General features: G+C 35.9%; 1 protein-coding gene across 1 annotated transcript in view; it reads left to right on the top strand.

Annotated features, from left to right (window-relative positions):
- LOC129235279 (cytoplasmic dynein 2 heavy chain 1-like) overlaps positions 1 to 20,319 on the top strand; it is a 288,399-nt gene that overhangs the window by 100,272 nt on the left and 167,808 nt on the right. Inside the window, 6 exon segments of the mRNA XM_054868999.1 lie at positions 574 to 697; positions 5,690 to 5,857; positions 6,589 to 6,747; positions 8,692 to 8,915; positions 9,101 to 9,233; positions 18,934 to 19,167. Coding sequence (XP_054724974.1) covers positions 574 to 697; positions 5,690 to 5,857; positions 6,589 to 6,747; positions 8,692 to 8,915; positions 9,101 to 9,233; positions 18,934 to 19,167 — 1,042 coding nt within the window.

Raw genomic sequence — 20,319 nt, 5'->3', positions numbered from 1 at the left:
AGCATTCAGTCTTTTTTGCCGATCTGATGTCTCTCTGCTGAGGCCCATGCCTAGGATTCCACTCTTTTTTACGAGTAACTCTCCTTCGAAATATTTTCGGTACGGAAGTTCCAAAAACGTAATTTTATACGATCTTCAATAATGATACAAAAAAGAGGTCTCTCCCTCGAAATTTTTCCTGAATTGTAGCCTTAAAAACACAATTAGGGACACGCATTTCTTAACACTTTAGTGATAGGGATCGGCACTTAATACAGGGAGTTTTTCGAAATTCCAAAAAATCAAATTTTTGACGATCTTAGAGCACATTAGAGGTGGTTCGGGAGACTCTCCTCTGGAAAGTTTTTTAAATCGGACTAAATGCGTTTGAATTAAAAATTTTCCCATTAGAAACTAACAGTTAGAATTTTCTGAAACAGAATGCCTTAACTTGAAAGCATGAATTTGGTTTGAATTCACACTGACTGAATGAAACTGAGGCTTCTTTTTGTTACTCGTTTGCAATTTCAGCACATATTATCACACTAATGTTTCCAATTACATTTTTTGAATGCTGTTGTTCTTTTGAAACAGGAGCAAGATGCATAATTTTGAATCATTCTTACATGGATGGGTGGACAAAATTCGGAGTAAAGAATCAACTGCTGATGCTTCTGCGGTTTCCTTGAAATTACATCAAGATATCAATGATTACCTGGTGAGAATTTTCTAGTGTTTGCTTTTTAGTTTTATGTGTGATCTATATTTAACAAGTTCTCTCTCTTTCTCTCTTTTTTTTTTTTTGAAAAATTTATAAGGAACTATTTACCAGTTGACACCGAAATCCATATGTAATGTATTTTTTTCCGCTGAAAGCAAAATGTTGTCAAATGTAGAAAGCTACACAAAGTATAAATTATTTTTTTTTTTTTTTAATTTCAAGAGCCAAGAGAGGAGCCATTTCCAAAAATCGTGTTAGTTTCTCCCACAGAGAGGATTCCATACAGCTTTAAACATAGAGGTTCTAGTTTTGGCAATGCTAGTTTGTGAAGAGAAAGATTTAAATTTTGTCAAACAATTAAAGTGTTTCAAAAAATTTAACACACAAGTGCAACAGCATTGTTCATAGTTATTTACATTAAAGATTTAAATTCAATCTATCCAAGAACATAAGCATATCCTTACATTGGTTCTTATGTTCCTATCATAAATTCATCTTAAAGTAGGCTTGCCAAATTTCTGAAATGTCCAACTGGGACACCGGAATACCCCCCTCCCTTGTCGCGAGTATTCAAAAGGAAACCAGTAAACATCCTTTAAAGGAGCACACCCCTGACTGATTCTTAGCGTATTTTAGAGGGTAGTTCATTCTCAGTGCTATGAATAAATACTAATTATGAGCTTAAACCAGGGGTAATAATAAATGACAGAAGCAGATAGCTTAAAACACTTTATTTTTTACATGTTAATATTTATTAGCTACTTTAGTAAGAAGAAATACTTTGAATAAGGAATAAAAACTTGAACAATACCTACATGTATTTTTCATTCGCTAGGACTTCTTTTGAAAAGTCTTTTTTGGCTTTAATGTTGTTGTAAAAATTCTCACAAGCTGATTCGATATTAATTTTATAAGTCTATGTTTCAAATGACAAAGTAATTATCCAAAAGTATCCTTCATAGTTAATATTACTTTTTTGGTCATCTATAAAATTATCTTTTTCCGGGATCTGACGTAAACCGGCCGGGACACCGGGATTTTCCATGAAAACCGGCAGAGCCGATCCTAGTAGGTGTGCAGAGTGTGCGCCGCACAAGGGCGGCCAAAGCAAGGGGCGGCCGCAGGCCGCATCATATAGTTCTTATAATTAAGCAAAATTCTCCAAGAATTTCTCACAAGATAATTTATAATAAGCAGAATAAATATGCTGATTTTTAAATGTTCAATTGTCAAAGTATGTGTCAATTTCCCGACAGCATAGCATACATAGTTTAAGAAAAATAGAATGTTAGGGAACATTGTGTTTATTATCTATTATTATCTACTCTTAACACACATGCTTCATTTGGTTGCAAAGTTTGTGACAGAACCGGTAATCAGGCATGGATACAGGGGAGGGGAAAGGCCCCCTTCTAAAGCATGAAATGGTGCCGTCTAAAAGGAGCACCGAGGGCGGCCACTAATGTTTACCCCCCAAGCTTTTATAGACCTAAACAATGAAGACATATTTTATTTATTAAAAAAAAAAGCATTATTGATTAGATACTCTCGCAAGCATTTCAAACAACAAACTATATGCGTGGAGAGAAAGTGGAAAATTGCGACTCCCTTGAGAGTAACATATATGAATGACGAACTAAAATGTTGTACTTTTCCCCCTTTACGACAATTTTTCTGATTAAAATCTTGAATGAACTGCCCGGTTTCAGATCAGGTAGGAGGACAGGGCCCTTGCCCCGGGAAGCAAATTTAAATGTAGCTCAAAAACGAAGATCCAAAAGGATGCCATGACCTCCTTGACGAAACTAAAGAAGGCTTAAAATTGCGTTTCTAGGACTTTACTTTTGGAAAATTTCGCTGGTTGAACCATCGATCTTAAGGACCCAATTAAGTCTCTGATTAACCTCTTCCAGTTTAACTTAATCCAAACATAGCCTAAAAATGTTGGCTCCAAAATCCAAAACGTGTTTTCAGACGACAGCCCTTCTTATCATCAAACGTCATATAAAATTGCTTCGGCATTTCTCGAAATTTTTGCAGTGGAGGACCCCGAAATAAATTTGCAAACATTACTACCAAAGACAGTCTCAATTATCGTCTTTAGAGAAGCCCCTAATTCCACCCCCTCTCACTTAACGTATTGAAAAACAAACTAAAATTGCGTTTTTTAAACATCATTTTCAAGAACTTTTTGGGAAAGACCCCGGATCCCCCTTTTCTCCAACGCAATCACTATACCTGAAAATTTCGTTTTTAGACGGTTCCGTGGAGCCACAGCTTCCTGCCTAAACTAGCCTCAAATTGACTTCAGTTTCAAAAACACAGTTCGTGAGGGCACACTGAACCCCCGCCCGCTCTTAGTCCCATCGTTATCAAACAATGCTTAAAATAACGATTTTGGGACATATTTCTAAAGAATTCCGGAGGAGAACTGCCAGGCTTATGTAACTTTTTACGGCGCTAGGGCATATCCATCAATCGTGAGGTGGACAAAAGTCTATATAGTTATATTTTTCATGTATTAATGTTGAAAAATATCCGAAAGATCTGTAGAAACTTCCCAGTTTTGTTAACGTCACCAAAGATAATATAAAATGGCGATTTTAGAAATATCCGATTAAGAGCTCCAAAATCCTTCCGGTACAGATGTGATATACCCCCCCCCCCCCCATTTGGCGACATTCGATTTTTTTGCACAAAATTAAAATATTTTTCTCGCCAATGAGGCGATAATTTTTTATGCATGGCATCCCTGGCCAAACTAACCTGTGTTTAGCAACCTGAAGGCAATCTTACAGATCTGTTCAAACTTGTTTACTTGGGTTGTTTGGGTTTCACGCAGGAGAGATACGTGGTGTTGTTTCGTGCAATATACCTTACAGGAATGCTTATTTTGTGTTAGTTTAAATTCAGTAGTTGTGTTTTGAAGTAAAAACATTAGAAAATGCCAGTTTCTCCAAACTTGAAGGTTAATTAAAAGTTAACTCCAACGTGGTGTGTATCTGTAACGTGCCATTGTCATATGATGTATTGTTTTAGACTGAGTGTGAATATTTATACCACATAAAAAGGTAAGTTCTTTATTTTAGAATTTAAAAAAAAACCTCTCACTTCCAAAATTCTTTGTTTTTACAAATCCTTGAGGGGTTCTTGTAGTTTTTAACTTTATTTTTACTGTATGTAAATTAATTTTACAGAAATAGTACGGTTATTTTGTTCTAAAAGTTAATTCTTATCGATGCCACGAATTATTTAGACATTCTATTAACGTGCCTCCTTTAGGTACTGAATTTTATGTTAACAATTGAAAGTTCTTTCGGTTGTACTCTTAAAAATGCTGAATTTATTAATAAATCTGCACAATAATGGTGCATATTTCACACTTAAAACTGTGTCATTATTGTACACTGAACGGAAGGAGCCACCCTTGGGTGTCTGAATGAAAATATACATAACTGTGACCATACTCCGACTGTAATGTATATTAACAGTCGGAGGGATAACGGACCGAGCGGAGCGAGGTCCTGGCGAGCCAGAGTTCTCATAGTACTTTCGTAATGAGACCAAGGGCTCGTATCCCGGAGAAATGATGAAAAAAAATTAATGCATTAATTTCGACTTGTAATTAATACAATAATTTATTTCATTGTATTTTAATATGTTTACAAAAAACCCCGGCCCTGTACATTTTTGAAGCATATATTCGTGATGTTTTTTGTTGTGCTTTTATGTTTTTATATATATTGTGTTCTGAAGTGCTTTGATCATGTTTTTTTATCTGATTTTTTCCTGTTGGCGCTAAAAAAGCATCGCTAAGAACGATGTATGACATATGTCGTCATACATCGTTTTCTTGGCGACGCTTTCTTGGCGCCAACAGGAAAAAGTCGCCAAGGGTGGGGTATATCACATCAGTTCCATCCTTCCTTCCCCAAAATAGCCGATAATGGATTTCAGTTCCGAAAAATATTTTGGTTCGGAATATTTTCACATTTCCCCTATTGTTTTCAAATCTAGTCAAAAACGGGTTTTTGAAAAAATAGTGCTGAGAAATTACCCCCCCCCCCCGAAGGATAGCCGCGAGACCTCTATCGTCACCAAAGACGGCCTAAATTTGCGTTTTAAACTTATATTTCGAAATCTTTCGATGGGAGACGATTAAATCTCCCTCCCTCTTGCAACGTCAACAAAGGTAACCCAAAATTGCGGGTTTAAAATTTCAGTTTCGGAGATTTTTCGGGAAGAACGCCGATCCTTCCTAAAGCTACGGTCTTAAAAAATAGCTTAAAATTGATTTCAATTTTGAAAGAATTTTAGGAAAGAACTGCGACATTACTTTCACCTAAAGTCTCGAAAAAGTTCCTAAAATTGCGATATTTGACGTCAATTTCAAAAATTTCTCCATGCACCTTGAATATACTTGACTCTTTTGTCCTTGCAACCAAACACAACTAAAGATTAACTAAAAATATTTTTCATACGCCAATTTCGATAATTTTCTTGGAGCAATCCTCCTCCCCTTAACCCTTGACATCTCCCCCCACGCTTCCCCTTCCTCCGTTCCTTCCCTGATGTCACCGAAGAAAGACTATAAAATGCGTTTTTACGACTAGTAAATTTTGGTATCTATTACTTTCTTCAAAAATATAACTTGTACCTAAGGAGTTTCTTACTATAAAAAATTTCTCCCTTTTTATAAGGTCATTCTTCTGTCCCCCCCCCCTTTTTTTAAATTCGAACTTGCCATAGAAATTTAAAGAAAGATTTATATAGACGTTAAAGATGAGTCAAAATATGCAAATTACTCTTGAGGGGCGGCACAATAGGTCTTTGCACACGGGCGGCCGACACCTTAGGATCGGCCCTGAAAACCGGGACGTCTGGCAAGCCTATCTCTTAAGTAGTATCTTTATACGCCTTTCACCGTCATGCAGTCAGACTTTTACAACTCTAATTTTTTTTCATTAGTCATTAATTTATTGTTTCCAGGATATTCTACCACTGCTGAAATATTGTCGGGGCGAAACTTTCTCTAACCAGCATTGGGGAGAGCTGTTCCGTCTACTAGAAATGCCCACCGTGTCTGTAGAAGCCTTACAGTTAGGCCACTTTTTGAAAGTTAAGGCAGCAATCAAAAGAAACATCGAAGCGCTCAAGGTAAGATTTCCATTTGCGATTGTAATAATGTCTCCAGCATAATTACTAGCTTCAACTATCTTTTACTCTTCTTTAATTTTGATTGACTTTCGAAAACTATGTCATACAAACTTACTTTATAACTTAGTAGTCGATTAGTCGTCAGAAGTTCCGTCTTATTTTTTTGCACAAAAATTTAAAACTTAGTCGAAAACTTCAAGAATTTCGAAAATTTGTTCATTTCCGAAGCTTTGACACATTATATTGGCTCATATCTAGAATTAGCAACTCTAGTCTAACAAAATGGAATTTTCTATAATACCTTTTTACCATTCAACCATCCAAGAACATACAGCAGCTCAAAAATTTTGCAAATATTTGATCAATCATTGCGTCCATGTTTGAAGAAAATATCTCCATTTGTTCTAAACTTTTGGATTTTCAACTGTATTTTAAAGATTTTCGCGATTTTCACGAGCTCATCGTAATCGCTAAAATTAAGGCCGCAAAAAATATTTTGTCAATAAACTTTCGCTCCTGTTTACATAAAGTTTACGAATTTTTCAGCCTGCGAAATCACCAATACCTTCACTTTGGCGAAAATTGCGATTCGTGAAAACAAGTGCTTTCGCAGTAATTTGTTATCGTAGAATTTTACTTGAATTCAGACTAACTTCTTTCATTTTTTATATTGATAATAAAATACAGTTAAAGGTGAAACTTGCTAATGTATCTATTTTATCCTATTACAGGCTTTGAATGAGCGGGCCCAAGGAGAAGTGACGCTAAGAGAGGCTCTTAACGAGTTGGATCTGTGGGGTGCTAAAACACGGTTTTCTCTTTTGGAGCATCAGGATTCCTCGTCTAATACCTTAGTTCTTGTGAAAGACTGGAAGGATCTTCTTAATAAAGTGAGTTCAATTCTTCAGATGACCCATTCCAGCACTAGATTTTGCAGAAAGAACTTGAATGCTTATAATAAACTAGAATATCGCCCCTCAAGGTATGACGAGTGAAAATTACTTCTACGTTTGAGTGCAGCAATTGCCTGTTTGATGATATTGTGATTATTGAAATTTTAACCCTGAACTCCAGTAGATAGCGTTTATTGCTAATCACTTTTTCGTTTCTTCATTGTCCTAAAATGACAGTCATACCAGTAAAACAGTTAAAAGTCACCGGATCCAGTTCCGCCTTGTCAAAATAAAGCCTTTCCCTGCATGTCAAACATTACCAGAAAATATTATCAAATTATCATGCCGTGGAGCGAGTTTCATTGTTGATTAAGACAAGAGTGTTACTCGATCATTCGCTATTATATGTATGAGGATGCTTTTGCGACGATGTCATTAATTGCATTTTTTAAAGATGTCATTTTAAAAATGAACCAGAATTTTACTACAGGAAATAGGCAGTGCTAAATTGATCCTCTTCATTTTCAACGATAAAAATGAAACACAGGATGCTGAATGTGTATTTTGTCACTTAGGCAGTCATTCAGGGTATCTTTGGGTCAGTTCGGATAAATTTACACCATACTTTTATAGTATAGGGTAAATTATTAGTTATGGGTACCCAACTAGTAATGGGCAGTTTGTCTTGTACTTTTAATATCAAGTTTTCATCAATACTCGTAGGAATACCATTAATAGACTCTCAAAATAGTGTCTTTCAAGAATACCCTGCCATATTTTTTCCATACATAAGTTCGAATTTTCGATCACCAACTGTGAATTTTCTTTGCGTTTACGTTTTTGAACGGTTTCTTTTTTTAAAACCTGATATTGCTCTTTTATTTATCGGATCGCCGTTATATTGGTGCGTACTCATTTCTTAGATTTTTTCGTTTCATATAGGTACAGTTTGGCCATTAATCAAAATACTTAAGAACCTTTTAAGCTGATGTGACCATAATTAGTCAAGTAAAAGTAGAGCAGACCCTCATTTTTACGCGGGGTTTCTTGCTACACGAATTTGGTTATACGCGGTTTAAGATTTGACACTTTGATTATAACTTAGGCAGCAGAGTTTTGATTTTACACTGATGCAGCATTGCAAACAGATAAGAATTTCCCCTCTTTCAAAATCCAAACTCATGAGATTGCAGATAACACGTAATAATAATAATAATACTAATAATAATAGATAACACGTAATAAACTTCATTTGGGACCTATGACCAGATCTGCAAGTGGACCCTGTATTAAGCGCGGACTTAGCTGTAATGAGATAAGTATTTATCACCATAAACTTGCTTCATCTATTGAAGCCTTTCGGTGAAAGTTTTACCAAGCATTCATTGTTCAATATGCATTTTAGCATATTAATTTTTGAACATGCAATCAACACACTGTTACTTAAAACATAATTACTCAGCTGCTAATAAGTTACTATTAATATACTCAGAATGTCGGTGAAGGATGTACCTTCCACCACAAGCAACCATTCATTGATGTGCATTCTGAATCTGAATTTTGAAATGGTTCTGTTTACTTTGGAACGCATTTCGTAAAGCCAGAAACAGTAGACTGTTTGATTTTAGTTTTCTCAAAATCTTGATCAAATAATAATTTTATTTAAAAAATGAAGAGTACGAAAGTACGAAAGAGATGAATGTAATAGAATTTTTGAAATAATTATGTCGACCATGACTGGGTGCTAAAATTAAGTAGTATAAAACTTCATCACGTTCAGACTTAGCTGTAGGTTTCTTTAAAAACACAGGCAATTTATTATGCATGTAAATAATTTAATACTTTGAATAAACTGCTTTCGTAATGTGAAAAAATGCCTCAGTTCGAATCTCTTGAGATTTGTGTCTGCTAGTTCATTTATAATATTATCGTTGATGGCAGGTAGGTGAAAACCAGTGCCTACTGCAGTCTTTGAAGGATACAGCATTCTACGAGCATTTCAAAGACAGAGCTTCCATATGGGATCAACGTTTGACTTTACTAGATCGGTGCTTGCATCAGCTGAACGTCATTCAAAGGAAATGGGTGTACCTGGAACCAATTTTTGGTCGTGGTTCTTTACCATCAGAAAGGACACGATTCATGTCTATTTGCAAAGAATTCAGGTCAGTACTTTTTTTTTAAATCATTTTTTCTAAAATACAGAAACTAAAGGGACTGAAAACTTTTGCCACTTTCATGCATTGACCAGAAGTATTCCATAAATAGGTTTCTTTATATCACAAAAGTATCGTTTCATAGTACTGAGTTTGAATTAATACAATGCTTCTGCTTATGTCTGTTCTACCAGGATGGTAATGGATAGTATCGCTCAAGACGATCGTGTAATCTCTCTTTTATCTATACCTGGTCTTCCTGGGGTCTTGGACACCTTGCAGGATCAACTCATGCGTTGTCAGAGGGCGCTCAACACGTTTCTGGAGGTAAGGCCATCGCTTTTTACGTTTGATTCATTGAATTTAAGCTAAAATTTGAAGCTTTGTATTAGCTCAGACATATAAAAAACAACTAATAACAAAGTATGAATTTATTATTAAAATATTCTAGGCATTAGAAAAGCTTGAGAAAAGTTTTTTTTTCATTAATTTTTAATAAATCTGAAAAGTACGAATTGTTATTAATAGGAAAGAAAAAAAATGGTTCTGAAAAAATTTGACTCAAAGTAACTTATGTTATGCACATTGAATCTCAAATGTCACCTACACATTGTAGTGCCCTCAGTCTTTCGTGTAATGCACGAAAATATTTTCAATTTGCACTTTTTTTTACTGCTGCATTGTTGCTGGAAAAGTTCCTAAATCATGCTTCAGATCAGGGGTGCCCATCCCCCCCAAGCTCAATGGCGCAAATTCCCCCCCCCCCCCAAAAAAAATTTCTCGCTTTCGAATTGGGTTAAACATAACAGTTTTTAGAGTGTTTAATTTCCAGTCAAATTCACGGGGGGGGGGGGGGAGCGCTAACAAATACCATTTGAACTGAAATGTTGTTGGATTGTTGACCCGCCTTGCCTTCCCTAATTTTGAAACGTGGACCTTGAGTAAACAAATTTTGGGTACCCATGAATTTTGCTACACCTTTTTTTTTTTTTCAAACGTATGAATGATTACAGGGACAACTTTCTGGCTTGGGATGGAGTCATTACTAGATGTATACAACATGAACCATGAAATGGAAATTTATTGTCAATTAGATAGGGGGTCCGGGGAGTTTCTCCCCCAGAAAATTTTGACATTGTAATTTTAAAACCAGTTTTATACGATCTCTGGTGATGTTAGAAAAATAAAAGGTTAGGTGGCCCCTTCCCGGTAATTTTTCAATATTGAAACTTTAAAAGTGCAATTGTAAATAGTCTACCGTTGTGTTAAGGAGGGCTTTCCTTTGTTTTCAAAATTGTAGTTCTAAAAACGCAGTTTTCGACTATCTGTGGTAATGTTAAGGAAAGAAGAGATCCTAGGGCTTGCCCCTGGAAAATGTTCAAAATTAAAGTCTTGAAAACGCTATCTATGGTTGGGAGACAAGCAGTTTTCTGAAAATGAAGTTCTAAAATCGCAATTGTAGCCACCTTTGTGACGTTAAGAAAAAGAGTTTTCGAATGCTCTCCCGGAATTTTCTCGATACTGAAGCCCTAAAAACCAAATTTAGGACGACTTTTTAATAATGTTGACGAGAGTGGGGAGGAGGGAGAGGGGCGCTCCACTTAAATTTCCGAACTTGTAGCTTTAGAAACACTTTTGATATATCTTGATAATGTTAGTGGAAGGTGAATTTCGGTGCCATTCCCCCGGCAATTTTTTGAAATTGATACTCCAAAAACACAATTTCAGGCTTGTCTTTGATCGTGTTAAGGAAAGAGGGGGGAATCAGGGGCTCTCTCCTATAAATTTTTCAAAATTGCATGACGAGAAACGCAGTTTTAGATGACTCTTATGATAAAGAGGGTGTCATTCTGGCGTTATAGTGGGGGCGCTCTCCTGGAAGTTTTCCAAAGTTGAAGTCGCATAGCCAAAAAAAGATGGATCACACACATTATGACAGATATTTTTCGGAAATCCTAAAAAATAGATTCAACTATTCTGCACACATCGAAAATCAGAACTCGAGAATTTTAACGAATCAAATATCCTTCTATACATATCAGATATAGATGGATATTATGTTTCGTAAATATGATTAACGAAAAGTAATTTAAACAACTTAAGAACAGACTGTTCTACTTCCATCAGCGAAAACCAACATCACTGAAAGTTTTAATAAAAATCATGTAATGATAATTTGAAACAATCAATTTAAAAATGGTTGAGACGATGCACAGAGGGGCATTTGAGCCAAAAAGCTGCCCAAAAGTCGAAAATGCAAACTTTAATGAGTAGTTTTGACCTTAAATTTCAGAAAAGGTAGATAAATTTGGCATCACGTGGAAGTGTTCCCTGTGCACTGAGACTAACCAGTCGAATTTACCAGCAGTCAGAACTTAGCGCTTTCGAAATACGGTTGTCTTCGTTTGAGTCATTACAGTTTCTCGAAGTTACTTCATTGTACTATTTTTACGTCAGAAGTAACTCTAGTGAAGTAATTTACTATGGACGGGGTTGAGCAAGGTTTATGCACTATTATTCATCAGTTTTTATTTATTTTAAACTACTATTTTTACATTAGTACGGTTCGTCAAACTTCACAAAAATTATATCTGTTTTTTTTTTTTTTTTTTTTTTTTTTGCAATTCCTAAAAAAGTGAAGCTTTTTAAACATGTTGTACTCATTTGTACTCATTGAAAATTATACCCCGTGATACTTCAGAATCTCTATTTTGATAATCTGAACTAAAAGTTTGCCCGAATTTGCCCGAAAAAATAATAACGCGATCAATAGAGCAGTTGTGATTTTTATTTATTTCTCTTTTTTCGGTTGTTTTTAGGTTCACAGGCTTCTGTTACATCTATGAGTCGAATACAACTGCATAAGATGTTAATTGGCAGTACAGAAAGGTCCTTTGATGGAAAGTTTAAAGAACTAATTAAAAATCTAGCTAAAATTACTAACTGCCCTTGCGAAAAATTGTCGGAAGTTAAAAACACCATTAACAGTTTTAAAATTGTTTACATGCGAAAATGGATGGCATGTAATAGAATGGAAAGCCGATTTCTAGAAAACAACCAAAATTGGTTAAAAGAACGGGTTATGTTACCTACCTACTCAGTTCCGGGTCTTTTACCATTAGGAAGACCCAGTAAGGATTTCGGAGAATCGAGTAAAAGAACGAAGCGCCGAAAAACATCGGAACTAAGAAAAAATGTTGCTGTTGATGAATTAACGTATGCTGCTCAAATGAGTCATCGTGCCATAGGCAACACAGACGTGGCAAAAGTTATCCAAGACATAAATAAGTCTCCAACCAGAGCGACAAAGTTTCGAAAAGCAGTCACTGCTGGTTGCATTACTATCAAAAAACACTCGCCGGAAGAGGCTTTAGCAATATTTGTTGAAGCTAATTTGTCTAGGAGTCAGTATGAAGTCATACAGCAGGCTAACAAAGATGTTTATCCTTGTTATAAATATGTACAAAAAGCAAAGCGAGAATGTTATCCGAAAACGTTTGTCGATGAAACTTGTGCTCAAATACAGTTGCAAGATTTAGTAGATCACACAGTCATAAGATTGTGCATGTATTTAGAGCCAGTGTTCCAAGCATACAGTCATGAAGAAGCTGCAGATTTTGTGTTGATTTTTAAGTGGGGTTGTGACGGATCAAAGCAAAGCCAGTACAAACAAAAATTTGAAAATGAGGATGGCACTGATGCTCACATTTTCCTCAGTTCTCTTGTGCCTCTTAGATTAATGTCTGGCAAAAATGTTATCTGGCAGAATCCTTGTCCATCGTCACCTAGATTTTGCAGACCTATTAGAATAAGGTTTATTAAAGAGAACAAAGACATCACAAACGAAGAGATTTGGTATATAGAAAATCAAGCAAAAAACTTAGTTCCAACAAATGTTAGTGAAACAATTAAAATAAAACATTTGTTACTGCCTACAATGGTGGACGGCAAAGTGTGTAATGCGGTCACTGACACTGCATCTACTATGCGCTGCTATATATGCGGTAGCACGTCAAAAACCTTTGATGACTTATCAGCAAAAAGCACAGAAGATCCAGAGACTTTTAAATTCGGGCTATCTATTCTGCACGCTAGGATTCGGTTTTTCGAATTTTTATTACATTTATCATATAAGATAAAAGCAGGAGTATTCAAAGGTCGTATTACAAAGAAAAATAAAATTGATCAAATTAAGGCAGCCAAAGTGATAATTCAAAAAGAATTCAAGAATAAAATGGGATTGCTGGTTGACGTACCTAAAGTTGGCTATGGAAACACGAATGATGGAAACACGTCTCGTAGATTTTTTGGTGACGTGAATGAAGCAGCTGCCATTACAGGGATGGATTTAGAACTAATTCTCCGATTTAAAATAATATTGGAGGAGATATCTTCGGGTTTCGACATAAATGTGGAGCAATTTGGCATGTATATCATGGATACTGCGAAGTATTATGTAAATTTGTATGCCTGGCAACCTATGTCACCAACAGTCCACAAGATACTAGTTCATGCTCCGAGTATTATATCGCATGCCTTGTTACCAATCGGTCAGTTGTCCGAAGAGGCCGCAGAAGCCAGAAACAAGCATTTTCGGCAGTACAGAGAAAAATTCACCAGAAAAATTTCCAGAAAGGATTGTAACGAAGACGTTTTAAATAGACTCTTGTTAACTTCTGATCCATATTTGAGTAGTGTTAGATCATCTAACATGAAGAGAAAAAGGCAAACGATATCGAAGGAAGCCATAAAATTTTTAAAATCTTTTTGTTTTGAAGATAGTGATACCGATGACAAAAGTTTGTAGACTTTCATCACCATCATCCCATGTACGTGTAAAACAGCAAAACTATAATTAATTTGCTCTGCTTTAATTTTTTGTACATTTCACTGTGTCGAATGTCTGTTTAACAGTTAGTAAATATGTACTTCAACATTGTTAAATTGTTTGGTTTCCTTTTACATATCTAAGCCAGTTAATAATCGGTATAACTTTTATGGGTTGCGTTTGAGCAAGCAAAATTAAGAGTATACATATAACTTGCCCGAGTTTATTATTAGCAACCATTTTTAGTGAAAAACTAGCAGAATAATCATTATGTTTGGAAAATTTGATATATTGCCAGCTTTTTGGCTCAAATGCCCCACTGTGCGATGGTGAAAGTGAAATGAGAGAGAGAGAGAGATATTCTTCATAAGCTTAAGCTAGTTAATGAAGAAAATATGTTAATTGTCGATTGCAGGAACTTCAAAACTAGTTCTTAAAGTTTGTCAAGGTGCAAAAGGAATCAATGAAAGACTAGAGCATACTGGTCAGAATTATTGCAAACTATAAAACATTTTTGACCTCCCTCCTTCTCATCACTGTCACACGTATTCATCATGCAGAATTGTGCTGCTTCCAGAAAATTTATAAGATATTGAAAAGAAATGAAATCTTCTGATCCAACTTTGAAATGGACACCAACTCCATGTCGTCTGTGATGCTCCTTTCATTGAAAAAGAGACATGGTCATTAAATTTTGGAAAGAGCACCAGGGCTGTCGCTATTTCAAAAAAACTGGGGGGGAGGGGGGTACGCTTTTTGCGGCCCCTTAATTTTTTCAAACGCATGTTCGATTGTGCAGAGAGAGAAAGAGAGAAGATTTGGCTTCTGGTTTAGCAGGGATAGTCATATTACTAGACCTTAGTACTAGCAATATAAATAATCGTTAGGATAATATTCAGTCAGAATTAGGGGGTATCGGAGGGCTACCTTCTTGCAGTATTTTGCAATTTAAGGACATAAAAACGCAGTTTCAAACTATATTTTAAGTTTGGAAGGAAGGGGAGAAGAGTTCCAGAGGATAGCATCTCCCGATAATTTTTCCAAATTTAAGTTCCCAAAACAATCGTACGTTATATTTAATTATGTTCAGAAGAGGGGTCCAGGGGCTCTACCTCGGGAATTTTCAAGAGTGTTATTTGAAAAACAGTTTTAGACGATCTATGATGATGTTAAGGGAGGAAGAGACTCGAGGTCATCATTCTATAATTTTTCAAAATGCAAACTTGAAGTACGCATTCCCAATTGTGAATTATTTCTGATTATGACACGTAAAGGGGGGTCCGGGGGCTCTCCCCCGAGAAAAATTTGAAAACTGTAGATCGAAAAGGCAGTTTTAGACAATCTATGGTGATATTAAGGGGATGAGAAATGCGCCCTCCCCCATCGAAATTTTTTGAAATTTTGAAGTCTTAAAAACGCGATTGTAGACTTTTTTGTTAAAATTTAGTGCACCGCCAGTTTCTTGAAATCAAAGCTCCGGAAACGTAATTTAAGTCAACCTTCGATGAAAGGGGGGGGGGGAGTTTTGAAGGGGCTCGCGACCAGAAATGTTTCGTAATTGAAGCACTAAAAGCGAGATTTAAGACATTTTTCGATGATGTTGGCGAGAGAGAGGCATTCTCTCGAAAAAAAAAATTCGATCCGTAGAAACCGCAGTTTTAGAAGATTTTTGTTAACGTTAATGGGTGAAGAGATTCGGATTCCTCCTCTGGCAAATTTTCAAAATTGAAATTCAATTAAAGTAATCGTAGACGATTTATTAATACTGTTAGAGGGGTAGAAGGTTTTGGAGATCTCTCCCCTGAAAATTTTTCTAAATTGAAGCCTTAACAATGATATTTTTTAGGATCTCTGGTAATATTTGGAGGACGACAGTTTCGGAACAACTCAGGGAGTTTTTTTAAAATTAAAGTCCAAAAGACGAAATTTATTCGACCTTGAATGAGGATGAATGATTAATTGAGAGGGCATTTCTCGGAGGTTACGTTGGGAGCACTCTCATGGTTTTTCGAAATTGCAGTCCTAAATACTCAGGTGTAGGCCAGCTTTAATGACGTTTGGCTAAAGGATGGGGTTTGAGAATAATTTTTCAGGGATTTTTTCAAAACCTAAATTCTAAAAACTCACTTCCAGGCCAGCTTTGGGAACGTAAAAAGAAGGGTTTGGAGTTCCCCACTCTTCCTTTCAGTTTGGCTACGTCCCTCCTATCTTCATTGTCAATTTTAATTACTGATAAACATATTGTGGTAATATTTTCTTCCAATTTTCCTTTGCCAAACACGATTATTTGGTTGGATTTTCCATAATAAAACTTTCCATTCCCCCCCTAATATTTTTGTTTTCAAGCAATACAAGCGTTTGTGGCCTTGGAAAAAGGACTTTTAACATTTTGAACGGATGTGGTAATTTTCTGCGATACTTTAGGTCTCTATTCCACTTCATTTTATTTTAAATATGCCACCTGCATCTCTTGATTAAGCTGTGATTTAATTACGATTTTTACATTCAAAAATTTAGAACTTTTGGTGTGAGTATTCATTACAATACATTGAATCTCTCTTTGCATTTAAATGTTTTATTATTTTTTTTCCCTCTCTACTTCGCATTTATTTCGACGACCCATACATTTTTCTCTACTAAGCAATGATTTTCAGGACAATATTTTTCATCAAAAAAAAAAAAAAAAAAAACATATAGGAATGTTTCGGCGAACCCTATCCTATGGGCTGTTCTAATGAAGCTGTCCTATTTATTTATGTTTTTTTTCTTTCTTTCTTTTTTTTTTTTTTTAACTGAAGAACCATAAAGCATAATTTTGTATAACCAGGACCGTCGAGAGACAAGGCGTGCACCATGTTAGTTTTGTCGCCTTTCCTCCCTCCCATTATGCTAATTTTACTCCATGCACAATACTTTAATTTGAGCCGAGCCCATAGTTTCCGACAAGGCAGACATACCCACTTTGCGGCCTAGTGAAGAGTGCACTGTACTGAATACTTTTTTTTTTTTTTTTTGGTTAATAAAAATGTTTGAAGCGTACATTTCCGCGACTCTTAATAAAAGAGAATCATGGACGTTCCCAAATTGTATTTTAAGATTACATTTTCCATTCAAATTTTACAGAAAAAATAATTTTGTTACTATTATTTTAATTGTTCATTTATAATTACCATTTTAATTTTTTAAAACAGCGAAGAGTTTCCCTTTCTCTTCTTTCGTTTTCATTGCTAAAATAAAATTGGCGGCGCGGCCCCACTTCTAAAAAACTGGGGGGTGTAGAACCCCCCCCCCCCCCGGCTTGGCGACGGCCCTGAAGAGAACGTGAAAAAAGTATTATTAATGCATCTATTTCTTGTTCAGTAAGTTTAAATATTTTTTCTTTCCAAAATTCAAGAATTTCATGTTCTAAAGAAAAAAAAATGTTCTGAAAAAAAAAATCCCCCCCAAAAATTTTGATGCCGCAACTTGCGCCATAATTCCCCCTTGTGGGCACCCCTGCTTCAGATAACAATATAAAAAGTAAGTCCTAGAATTCAGATGATCGTGGAAATCCCTGAACATTCCCATTCCTGCTAATGAGTCAAATCGGGAAAGTTAGGGTGAAGCTCGTTGTTCAGAAGTCCACAATTTTTCAACTCTAGATTTTTCCGCTATTACATACTCTCCCAACTAGGACGCGGGCATATCGTCGGCAGCATGCTAAACTAACGTATGTGAAAAATCGCGGATAGCGTTTTTCAAATTCGATGGTCTGCCGTAGTACGCAAAAAGGGATACTTACTGGTTATTACTACTTCAAACGACAGTTTGACACTTAAAGTTATTTATCAAAATTAAAACATCGAAACTACTAAACGCGTCACGTGGGGGAAAATATTGTTTTGGCTCTCCTGAAAAGTGCCAAATTTCACATTCTTTAGTTTGGCATGGTGCCAAAGATATGTAATCGAATCCATGAAATCAGGAAAATAAAATCCTCATCAATGAAATTGGGAGAATCTGCTGCTGTTCGTAAAGATAATATAAAAGAATAACGCAATGGAGTTCCAGATACTTTATAGTTAAAGCGATTATTACTTCCTCTTACAAAAAAGGAAGTATTATTTCGCGAAAAAATTTTCACCCAAAAATCGGCCTTAATTTCCATTTTGCTCACCCCCGAATGAATGTTGAGTTTTTTTTTCAACCCAACCACACGTGGCTATGTGCCTAGGAACGTACAGACACCCGAAATATCCATTCTGACGATCCCCGAGTTAATTACAACGAGTTTCTCGTAACGTCTGTATGTACGTATGTATGTGGGTATGTGTGTATGTATGTCGCATAACTCAAGAACGGAATGTCCTAGAAAGTTGAAATTTGGCACGTAGACTTCTAGTGGGGTCTAGTTGTGCACCTTCTTTTTTGGTTGCATTCGTATGCTCCAAGGGGGTCATTTGTCCCTTTTTGGGGGGAAATCATTGTTAATTTCGATGTAAACTCAAGTGGTGTTATAATTTTACGGACACTTGGCGATATATCGCCAACATTTTGATCGCCAAGTTTTGTCGCCAACTTGGCGACAAATTTGGCGATTAAAAAAAATAATCTGGTTTCAATTTGGCCACTGTTGGTGATATTTATAGAGTAAACTATTGAATCATATTAAAACTGCCAATAATGAGAAAATGACATTAAATTGGAGTAAAAGGAAGTCACGTGATGCACACATCAGCTCGTTTTCTTTATCCTTTACCACATATACTTAAAAGCATATTCAGAATACGAAATGTTAAAAATATGTCTAAAATTTTTTGCTTTTTACGCATTTCATTTACGTATTCTTTTGATGAATTAAACCAGCTTCTTGATAGTTTTAAAGGAAAATGATAATACACTGAAGTACTTAAAGTCGACAAGAAGAATCTTTGCCTCCTACCCATGGACACTGCGAGAGGAAATTTAGAAGGAAACTCCCCCATAATCCTTGTTTTTAACTCATAATTTCAGTCCGTATATGATATTTTATCTGTATCTAAGGACTGTTTCAACCAAATCCTCTTTCGGAATTTGTACTTTTGATAAAAGTAATCATCTGAAAAAAATGTAAAAAATGTCCTCAAACTTTAGCTCTTAGTTTTCTAAATATGTACTCTACTCTTACAATTCTTGAAAATTTCTTTTTTATCTCGTTCCTCTCTGTCTATCTGCGTGTAGGAAAAGCGCTCGGCCTTTCCTCGGTTTTACTTCTTGGGTGACGAAGACCTGTTGGAAATCCTGGGACAATCTACACGTGCTGCAGTAATTCAGTCTCATTTGAAGAAACTTTTTGCTGGCATTCATCGCGTGCAGTTCGACGAACAGGACGCCACTGCTATCACCGCTATTGTGTCAGCAGAAAATGAAGTTGTTCCACTCAACAGGAAAGTGTCTGTCACCTCAGATATTGAAGTACATAACTTACTTTATTTAGACGATCTTTTTGCTATTTCCGTAAACTTTTGTTTTTAGATTTGTATATTATAAGAACGACTAACATAAGAATTAGTCAGTTTTTAAGTGTTTGTAATGCAGTCGAACTGCATAAAAGTGGACTTGAATGAAGGTTGAAAATTTCACAAATGGGATGAAGATTGTATTTATAGAGAGAGTGATGTATCTTTGCTCAGGGCAATAGAATAAAAGGAATTGTAGGATCGTAAAACAGCAGTGTCGGATCCTGGGGGGGATTAAGTCGGGGCCCTTGCACCGGGCTTCAACTTCTATGGGACGGCAAATTCACCCTATTGCTGTGTGTGTGCGTTTGTTGAAATTTGGTTTAAAAATTCGGAGGTTGATAGGTAAGGGCGGCAATTTCAAGATTTGGCCCTGCGCCTATTCGGAAAAATCAAAAATACGGCACTGTAAAACACAAGGACAATTCCATGGTAACAGGTATATGAATTGTTACACAAAACACCCAACAGTGACACTTGTTTCATTGCATGAACTGTATGAAGAACATTGTTACCGTGGGAAGACAAAACGCGGTATCCACAATTCTTTCATTTTTTAACTTCTTTTACTAAGTAAAGGAATAAGTATTGTATTCGCGAAAAAAATTTCACCCAAAAATCGGCCTTAATTTCCATTTTACTCGTCCCCTAAAGAATATTGAGTTTTTTTCAATCCGACCACACGTGGATATATGCCTAAGAACGTACACACACTCGAAATATTTATTTTGACGATTCCTGAATTAATTACAACGAGTTTTCTCGTGACGTCTGTATGTACGTATGTATGTGCGTTTGTATCTCGCATAACTCAAAAACGGTATGTCCTAGACAGTTGAAATTTGGTATGTAGACTCCTAGTGTGGGGTAGTTGTGCACCTCTCCTTTTGGTTGCATTCGGATTTTTCAAAGGGGTTCTTTTACACCTTTTTTGGGGGAAATCATTGTTAATTTCAATGCAAACTCCAATGGTGTTATAATTAGCAAACACTTGGCGATATATCGCCAAGTTTTTGGTCACCAAGTTTTTTCACCAACTTGACTACAAGTTTGGCGTTTTTTCTTCTTTTTTTAAAAATCTGGTTTCATTTTTGCCACTATTGGCGAT

The sequence above is a fragment of the Uloborus diversus genome, chromosome 2, assembly GCF_026930045.1.
Source record: "Uloborus diversus isolate 005 chromosome 2, Udiv.v.3.1, whole genome shotgun sequence".
In the NCBI taxonomy this organism is placed as follows: Eukaryota; Metazoa; Arthropoda; class Arachnida; order Araneae; family Uloboridae; genus Uloborus; species Uloborus diversus.
This window is presented reverse-complemented; position numbering and strand designations above follow the sequence as displayed.